Source organism: Lactuca virosa, chromosome 8 (assembly GCF_052849685.1).
Source record: "Lactuca virosa cultivar CGN04683 chromosome 8, Lactuca_virosa_CGN04683_v6, whole genome shotgun sequence".
In the NCBI taxonomy this organism is placed as follows: domain Eukaryota; kingdom Viridiplantae; phylum Streptophyta; class Magnoliopsida; order Asterales; family Asteraceae; genus Lactuca; species Lactuca virosa.
Genome location: NC_136433.1, coordinates 45,425,825 through 45,435,746, shown reverse-complemented (window position 1 = coordinate 45,435,746; position 9,922 = coordinate 45,425,825). Strand labels below are relative to the sequence as shown.

The 9,922-nt window shown below is 33.4% G+C and overlaps 1 protein-coding gene and 1 long non-coding RNA gene across 2 annotated transcripts; one reads left to right on the top strand and one right to left on the bottom strand.

Moving 5' to 3' along the window:
- Positions 1 to 210: 210 nt before the first annotated feature.
- Positions 211 to 926, top strand: LOC145134719 (uncharacterized). The gene is made up of 2 exons (XR_013719293.1): positions 211 to 563; positions 683 to 926. It is a non-coding gene; the product is annotated as an uncharacterized LOC145134719 (long non-coding RNA).
- Positions 927 to 3,799: 2,873 nt separating this feature from the next.
- On the bottom strand, positions 3,800 to 5,085 carry LOC145134445 (expansin-A11-like). Its single transcript, XM_079069293.1, has 3 exons — positions 4,894 to 5,085; positions 4,486 to 4,807; positions 3,800 to 4,386 (listed from the first exon to the last, which is right to left on the bottom strand). The coding sequence occupies exons 1-3, from the start codon at positions 5,024 to 5,026 to the stop codon at positions 4,080 to 4,082; spliced, it is 762 nt and encodes a 253-aa protein (XP_078925419.1). The 5' UTR covers positions 5,027 to 5,085; the 3' UTR covers positions 3,800 to 4,079.
- Between the last annotated feature and the right edge of the window lie 4,837 nt (positions 5,086 to 9,922).

Below are 9,922 nucleotides of genomic sequence, written 5' to 3'. Positions count from 1 at the left end.
ATTTGAGCTTTATTCTTAAAAATGCTTTTAAGAATAGAAATTACTTATCGTCCATAAATTTGTTAATTGATAATTCTACGGTTTGTGTGCTTTAATAGTTGAAGGTTTAAGGGATATTGACTTAAAAACCTTTAGGCCATGTTTGGTATAGACTATAGAGAACTAAGGGTAGAGAAATGGAATACTTTCCATTTCTCTTGTTTGGTAAGTAGTAAAAAGTAGAGAAAGAGAAATAATCTAATTCCATTTCCACCATTTCATTTCTCTCTTTTTTTTTTATGAAGAAATGGGGAGAAAAAGAAATATTGAGCCCATCGAGAAAACAAAAAAAAAAAAAAAAAAAAAAACTGAGAATTGGATTTACATCTTCACGTGGTCAGTTCGAAACTGGGTGTGCTCCCGATTTTTCGTCTATGATTTTCTTCATCAATCAATATCTTCACTAACTGCGTTTGGATTTCACAGCTTCAACAGAGATCGACTACTTTAGTTTTGATTTCACAAGTTCTTATAGATTTCATATACGGATTTGTGATTTCAAAACATCTTTTCTATCTGTTAAGGTATTACTTGATTTCTATTTGTTGATTGATTTCTGATTCTTGGTTGATTTATATATATCGACTTTGATTTCTGATTATTGGTTGATTTCATATTCTTGGTTGATTTATGTTTGATTCAGGGACCGATGTTTTGATGAAGAGTGATGCTTAACGAAGTGGTTCTTGTGATCCAGAATTTGAAGAGATCTTTGATTTGGAATTTGTGAAGCGTTAGTGGAATACTGTCCAAGTGGTGAATTGATTCAAAGAGGTTGGAATATATATTGCAAATGAGTTGGTGATTCTTGAAATCAAAATTGTTATGGTTCGTTATAAATTGAAGCAAAAAGTCAAAATTGAATATACAAAGTCAAATTGAATAAATTTAAAGTGGGAATGAGGTGATGATCTTCGACAGTGATTCAAAATTGGTTCTGTTAATTTGTTTCAGTGATATATTAAAATTATGTTTTTAAATACAAGATACGTGTATAAGATGTGTTTGACATTTATAAAAATAAAAATTTAATTGTTAAATTAAAAAATTATAAACATAACGTAATTTGCACAACCAAGTATCAGAAAAAGACTTGTAACATGCATTTAGTAGTAATCAGTACGTTCTGTTCTGAGTTGACATTGCCAATGGTATTTCTACTTGTCTTAATGAAGTTATAACATACAAGTTTTAGTTGTTGGCCTAGTGGCATCATCATCTAATTGTTCATAGTAGAAACCCTATAGTTACGGTTACAGGAAGACAAAGAGGCGTCATGGCTTCCTAGGCTTTAGATTATGGAAAGAACGTAAGGATACATAGGTTGGCATATGAGTATTACAAGGCATTATTAGTAGGTTTTAATGTGGAAGTTCTTTACTATCAAGAAACTAGGTCTTCCTTCCTCCAGGCTCTAACTAGATCTCCAATGAGTTTTCTTACAAACTAACATATTCATCAACATTTCATCCTAATATGTCTAAGTGAAAGACAATTGAGTATTTGAGTTAAACAAGGTTCTAAGACAAGGTTGGTTCAATCAATAACACAAGGGAAGAAGCATGAAAATGCTACATAAAGGGTCAAATTAAGCGAACATGACAATAAACCAAAAAAAGCTAGCTAAATCAATCAACAAAACAAGTATATGAGAACAATATATGGCTGCAAATCACTACTTCCCAGCTTGTCAAAATCAAAAAATGAAAATCAAATTGGATTCGCAAACAAGGAAAATTAGTTACAAAGATTTCATTCAAGTGGTGGACTCGATTTCTTGAGGCTTTGGGCACAACACCGGTGGGTTAACCCTAAAACACCGGTCGATTCCGTGATGGCGTGACCGGCGACGACAATGACCCTGTGAGCCCAACATCGGAGTTGTGGAGTCGTTCAAGCAATCGGAGGCATATATGGTTGAAGCAATATTGTGTTTAGTGCGGAGGCGTACATCAAATGGTGACATGCAATGTCGAGTTGATTTCTCGATCACAACTCCGATGAGTAACCCTAAGTGCAGGTGGTTTTCGTCGTTTTCATTTTCTAGTGGTTGAGTGTTAGATATATAGAAAGGGCATCGATTATAAGAAGACGACTTTGAGTGAAATTTTTTTCTTTTTTAAATAAGGTCGTTCGTCGTTTTCATTCAAGTGTTTTTTTAAGTTTAGACAACAAATTAAATCGTAATTTATTTATATTCTAAATATCATGACAAAACTTTTATTAGAAGTTTTTTTTGTCTGTCATACGTTGTAATTCGTCTGTCATTAAAAGTGTTTTTTCTAGTAGTGGGCAATGCTTATACCCAAGAGCGAATAATTCTGGCAGATCTAGCAGTGTTTGTTCCTTCTTCGGTTGATCTCGTTGAAGCAGTTGCCGTTTATTTTTAAGGGACTCATCGCATATGTCATGATTCATCGAGCCTTTAAGGTGACAGTGGCACATCGAAATTAATCTTGATTTATGTATCTATCTATAGATGATAAACTAAAACTTGCTTAATATTAATGGAACAACGATTTTGGAAGGGGCAATCCATGGGGTTTAATGTGAGGTGAAAACCCCAGACAAAATTGTGTTGGAGGTAGGAAGGATGGTGTATTCTTTGTTTCCTTTGATCAACAGGGTGTTGAAGTGAGTAATTTGAATGTATGTATAGGTAGAATCGATATGCAATTTTTCTATATTTGACAAAAACATCATGAATTTTGAAACTTATTAGATGGTTTTTGTTTGTTTGAAATGGGTTTTTAGTTTCTTGAAATATGAATGAAAGATATTGATTGTGTTGTGTGTTGTTGCTGTGGATGAAGAAAAGCATACATGTGGCCATCGACGGATCGATCTAGAAATTTTCATTGCTGGGGCACTAACAAACAACTATATGATCGCGTCGGTTAAAATGGTCAAAACAATCGGGTCGAATCATAATAATTTGCTTTTACAGATAACATATTTTTTTTATAAATATTATATAAATCACAAGATAGCATATCTAATGCTATGTAAGATACCAATGCCCGGGATAACACACAAAAATAATATAACCTTTAATTAATTGTATAAAAACATAACTTTTAACATTGTAGAGATATTTTGTAATTTTTTAGAAAGCATAATCAAATACTAACCTGTCATAGAATTTTTAAAAGATTGAATACATTAATTCTATTCGAAATATAAGTTTATAATTATAAATAAATAAATAAATAAAAATAAAAACGTGATTTTTAACCTTTAATCACTTAATTTTGGCAAGACTGTTATTTTTAACAAACTATATATGTGAATTAATTAACATTAATGCTAATATAAAACCTTTGACGCAAATTAAATTAGCATAAAAAAACAAATGTTTTCTAGTGGGCTTTGACAAGTTTGACAACATGTACATAGCTTGTTCCCACTTCCCAGCAACCTTTTGTTTATGTCGTTAATCAAATATGGAGGTGCCCCAATACCCTAAGCCTAATTGCCTAAATTCAAATTTTCGTTGAGAGCCTTGTGTATTAAAAAAAAAAGTATTTGACCCAATTTTAACCGTATCTTATGTAAAAAAATTCAACCATTGGGGGGCACATGCCCCCCTCTCTTCTGCCTGGGTCTGCCCTGCACGTGGAATTTCCACCGGCTGAATTAGGTTAATTGGAATTATGCCCCCATAAAATAATAATATTATAAGGCTTTGTGTCATTAATTTCTCATTTTGTAATTTACTCATATTTATATTGAAGAACTTGAACCCATGTAAGAAAATATATAGAGAAAGAAGAAATGAAGTGCTTCTTATTACATAATTACTGAAGAATACACAAGTATAACGAGCACACTTTAGTAGGGTTTCCCCTTAGAGAATCAGGGAAACTCCTTTCGCTCCTCAAATCCATATACTTATTATATATAATATATAAAAAGAAAACGCCCGGAAAAAGAAAACCCGGCGGGCTGCTTCTATAAAAAGAGAAAGCACGCCGCTGCCCCCTTAAAAAATTCCAAATCATAATAAACACTGAAGCACACGGTCTTCTCATCTCTTTTTTTCAGAACTGTAAACGACTTGAGAAAGTTTGACCAAATGTCCAGCTTGAAGGGACAATGTTTGTGAAAGTTTTGGTGATACCATCGTTGGTTGTGACCATGAACGACATAGATTGGCCATTGAGGTACGAATTTGATTGCCAGTTAGCTCCCCAATTCCTCGACATCGGCATCCACCCGGTTTTTGATCCCTTCACCTTCACCGACGTAATAGCTCCGGCATTTCCGACATTCGTTATCAAAACAAGCTCGAAGTAGTCTCTCCCATTTATCGCGAATCTAACTCCGCCGTGTTTCTTACATGGTACTCTGAAAACAAGTTAGATTAAAAAACAATCAGCAAAATGCCAGAAGATGGAGTTTGTAAGTTTGTATACAGTGATCAAGAAAGAAGGAAAGACGTGGGACCTTTGGTAGATAACGGGGATGATTCCACCTCTGTAAATCCCGATCTTCTCCCAAGCAGGTTGAGCCATGTCGAAATGCTGTAGCGGTGGGTTGCACCACCCTCCGGCGTCGTTGGCCTGAGCGTAGTTTGGTGGGCAAAAGTTGGTGGCGGTGATTGTCACCGACACTCCTTTCTTGCACCACTTTGGGTCCGTCTTGATATCGCATATGATCTTGTAACACTGGCCGCAAGCAGCACCGTCGTTGAAAAGAGCAGTACTCAATGCCGCCGTTCTTGTTCCGTATCCGGTGGAGTACAAGTTACCATATCCGCAAGCACCACCTGCATATATAGAAACAAGTTAAGATCAGTAACAACCTCCGATAATGGCTGCTTCATGGGCTTATTAATTAGAGAAGCATATATACCCATTGTTCCAGAAGCATCGGCTTCTCCATAAAAGGTTGCATGGGCTTTTGTCCATCTCGAAGGGGTAAGTCCATGGACATGGAGGAATAGAGAGTAGATAACAGTTAGCAAGAGAAAGCAAATTTTCGCCATTTTTGATGTGCAGAGATGAGATGAAGCAGATGAGGAAGATGATGGGTTTAGAGGATTAGAATAAGAGCTGCTTAAATAAGGACTAACCCAACAGCATCACATGTAAATCTGCAAGTAGAGAATGCAGAGAGGGGTTTAATTATTATTATTGTTTTTTTATTTGATTTATATCAATAAATAAATCCCTTCACAAGGGTGAAGAAATTCTGAATCTGATTCAATCATTCCCACGTTCCATCAAACCATTTGTCTACATAGAATTCACATGGCTAGAAAAACCCACTACCCAAATTGCTTCAATCTTGTTATAAACATGAATTAAAAGTATATCTTGCTTCATTTCACATACAGTTTTACAAAAAGTATATGATTATATGTTCTCCAACCATAAAAAAAAAGAAAAAAAAAGAAAAAAAAAAAAGAAGTTATACTCAAATCAATATCTAAGCGTTTACGTACATTTTATAATAAGATAATTCATTCTTACAAGTTATATTAATTCTTATATTGGATTAATATATGTAACAGAAAACTAAGTACTCAAATGATTTTGTGATGAGTCACCTCCGTACATTGATCAAATCAAGAAACCTTTGATGAACCGGGATCATGACTTGTTTTAATGTTGTGTTGTTGCTACATGAAAGGTGATTAATTAATGCATTTAAAATATAGATTAAAGACTGATTACTCAAGGACTCAAGGGGGGCAAGGGGGGAATATAGTTGCTTAAAAAGATGTAAATGAAATAGACTCTCACATCACATGCCTTTACTTTAACCTTTTGTGGATCCAAATTCTAATAAGGTTAAAGTATGCACTGCACTGCACATCATTATATTTTACATTGATACTGTGAGATGCCATTATTTTTCTTGGGGAAGAAAAAAACAAATTAATACTTGGATTTAAGATCCATCAAATATGTCATCTTGTTGTCAAAATTCCAGGTTGTAAAAGGCTTGGACATGGAGTTGCTTTTTGAAGATACGCGATGTGATGAGATGTTTTAAAACTTTAAGCAAAAAAAAAAAAATAGTGGAGATATACCATATTATTGGTTAAACATGGAAACAAAAAATTTAGGAGTCTATTTTTTTTTTTAAACGGAAAACTATCTAAACCTATTCCTAAATACCACCTATGTCTCCTAAAAGACTTGGACCCATGACCTTTCATTTGAGAGGATCACTATTTATCGCTAGGCCAAATGTCTTTTGGTATTTAGGAGTATATATATAAGATAAGCTAGTTTTGTTAAAGAGAAATTAAATATCTTTTACTTTTGTTACTACAAATCCTCCTACCCAATTAAATAATGACATGTGTCATATTAGTATACTAAAAAAACATTTTTGTCAAATATAATGGTTTTTTCGAAAAAATAAATAAAAAATTGAGGGTTCTTTGGGAAAAAGAAATAAAAAGTTAAGAGCTTTTCGGAAAAAAATATAAAAAATTGCAAAGTTTTTTCTAGAAAAAAAAAAGCACTACAAGGAAAAAGGCAATTAGCGGCGACAAAAGTCGCTGCTAAAGGGTGTCATTGTCGCCGGTAATGGTAATAGCGGCGACACGTCGCCGGTAATAAGTCACCGCTATAGCTCTGTCACTATTGATCAATTTGTCGCCTCTAAAGAGAATAGTCGCCGTTAATGATGGAGTCGCCGGTAATGATGAAGTCGCCGGTAATAGTGTCGCAAACATACATACATTCACATACACGCATAATAACATCCTGCTTATACCAAATACACATAATTTTACATATATAGATAATAACATCATACTTCTACCAAATACTCATATACCACATATACATCAAACACACATACATTGACATATATACACCAAATTTACATAGATTCACATACAAATATCAAATATACATACATATGACAATTTTCACATAATTGATACAACTACACATATTTTGCAATTAAACTCAAATTTCACAATAAATAGAAGTAAATAGAACCTGTGGTGGCGGAAATCAACGAAAATTGTCCAGTGGTGGCGGTAGTCGCGGATGGTGGTCGGGAACATAATCAACAAAACTGAAATTGACAATTTTTTTGCAATTAACCACTACAATAAGCTTAAAATCGATGTTACAAGAGAAAAGGGACCGAAAATTGACTTGGAAATACCTCTCAGTCGCCGGAAAAAGCTTGGTGTCGATGGAAAAAATGGTCCTTACGGGAAAATCTCTCTCCGCCGGTGGTATCTTCTTCTGTGGCCAATTTGACACACCGAAAACTGAGTAATATCTCACGAATCGGAAGTAATATGCATAAGAGAGAAGAGAAACAACAGCGAACGGAGTGAAACAGAAGAGCAAAAGGAAAAAAACGCCGATTTTTTTGGGGTTAACTGTGTTGACCTTTAGAGGCGACGCCTTTACTGGCGACTTATGGGTCTTTATCGGTGACTACTATCAATAGCAGCGACTATCCGGAGGGAATTATTGTCACGTCACTTTTTTATCTTTAGTGGCGACAATTTTAGGTCTTTAGCGGCGACAATTTTAGGTCTTTAGCGGCGACAAAAGTCGCCGGTATTGCTTTTATGCATTCAACGAGCACCCTAGTCGTTGGATTAGAACCACGATCAGATGATTCGTGTTTACCAGAATGTCAAAGCGCGGATCGGTGTCATTCAGCCTTTAGCGGTGACACCAACAGCGACGACAATGACCTTTAGCAGCGACTTTTTAATTTGTCGTCGCTAAAGCTCAATGTCGCCGCTAAAGGTTGTATTTCTTGTAGTGAAGTTATGGTTTAATACAAAAAAAATATATATATATAAGATTTTTTTATGATACCATTTTTCAAGATTTAAACAAAAATTTGAGACTATACCAAAATAGTCATCAGATGACATCTCGGAAATTAGGAAACCGTAAAAATGCGTTTACCATTTAAGGGGGAAAAAGAACGGAGTTCTAGTTATAGATGAGGATTTTGCATATATTATCTGTAAAATCCTATCTGTATGTGAAATTGTCTAAGAAATCCTTTTACGCATATGTTAGCTACAAAATTACATATTTTCTGACAAAACCATGTATTTTCTTGTCATCTATACTACAAAATCTAACAACCATATAAGGAAATTTGACATCCATACAACAAATTTAAGATAAATAAGTATTGTTTTTTTATATTACTTCTTGAAACAATAAAAAATTTCAGCAAAAAATTGTCTGAAATCATTTCTCTAAGAAAAAAACACGACTTCAAATTTGTTAGATGAGTATTTTGTTGTTGCTTGTATCAGTCAATAAATGGTAAAACATAATATGCTAGGCCTTTAATTAAAAATATAAATTTCCTTGAAATATTAAATTTGGTTAGAATTGAATACATGTTTGGAAGACCTACCTAATATTAGTTTGAATATTGAAGTATGTTATAGATATAGTCTATGAGAGTGACATGAACACTTGAAAATGGTTATTCAAAAAGTCTCAACTGTTGTACATGTGTATCTTGTAGATAGTGCTCCTGTGAAAGAGGCTCCAATTATAGTGAATTGACCAATTGTTGATAGGAACCAATCTATCGAGAAAGGCTCTAATAAGAAACAATTTAGCGAAAGATAAAAATATTCTGATAAGAACTAATCTAACGGAAGAGGTAACAACAATCAAGTTGGTATTTTAATACCTCGTAGTGTCCTTCAATATCCTCCTATGTATGTTGTAAATGAAACATTCGTACAACCATAATTTGATTAGTTTGATCTGGTACAACCATAAATTAATATATATATATATATATATATATATATATATATATATATATATATATATATATATATATATATATATATATGTTGTATGTAAAACACCAATACAATGACAGTCATTATGTCGATCTAGGAACATATAAATACGTTGGTGATGATGATGTTGTTACTTGTGACAATGTTGTTCCTACAAATGATACAAATGTTCGTGTGTGTGTGTGTGTATATATATATATATATATATATATATATATATATATATATATATATATATATATAGACACACACATACACACACTACACATCAGTAATTCTATAGGTGGATAATACCAATCTATTTCTTTATGTGGAACCAATAGATCTTTCATATATGCTTATATGACCTTGAGAAAAGTGATACTGAAATCAAATGGTTAGATGATGAATACACATACAAAAACACACCATTATGTGGTATGCCTTCTATACTGTAGTGTCAGTATATACCCTATGTATGCACCTACTCAATCACACATCACCGTCATAAAGGATAAAAACCTACAAACATTCAAAGACATAAAAACTTTTCAACTAGTATTAGTATTGAAAACTATTCATGATGAATTGTAGTACAAAACTAATAGATCTTGAAAACTAAGGTTTCAAGAATCTCGTTACCAGGAAATTATACTTCTATTTTGGTTGTGCGACTAGAGAATACTTTCATGTTTTTGGTCCAAAAACTTATAAACGAACACACCTGTTCTTCAACACAATTTAACCCAAACCATCTCTAAACAAACAAAAAAGTTTTGGACCATTTAATTGTTTAGGTTTTCGCAAGGTTGTAAAAATCGATCGGCGGTAGCTCGACGGCCGACTGGCGATAAACGATTATTCAGACTCGGTGGGGATTAATTGGGGACTCTAAATTATTAATAAAATTATTTAAAAAATATAATATTTCCTAAAACATTAAGTATTTGAAAATTTTAAATTTTAAAATTTTGAAGTTTTAAAAATTTTAGTATAATATTTTAAAATTTGAAAGCCTAAAATTTTGGTGTAATATTTGAAAATTATTTTTTTTTGAATTTTTTAAATATTTCCCGCTTATGACCGCCGAGGACCGCCAAGGACCGCCAAGCCCGAGTTTGACCGATTTTGACA

Excerpts from the sequence above, each read along its gene's own strand:
- LOC145134445 (XM_079069293.1), bottom strand. The coding sequence starts at position 5,026 with ATGGCGAAAATTTGCTTTCTCTTGCTAACTGTTATCTACTCTCTATTC. Across the intron at positions 4,808-4,893 it reads CGATGCTTCTGGAACAATGG|GTGGTGCTTGCGGATATGGT; the intron begins GTATATATGCTT and ends CTATATATGCAG. Across the intron at positions 4,387-4,485 it reads ATCCCCGTTATCTACCAAAG|AGTACCATGTAAGAAACACG; the intron begins GTCCCACGTCTT and ends ACTTGTTTTCAG.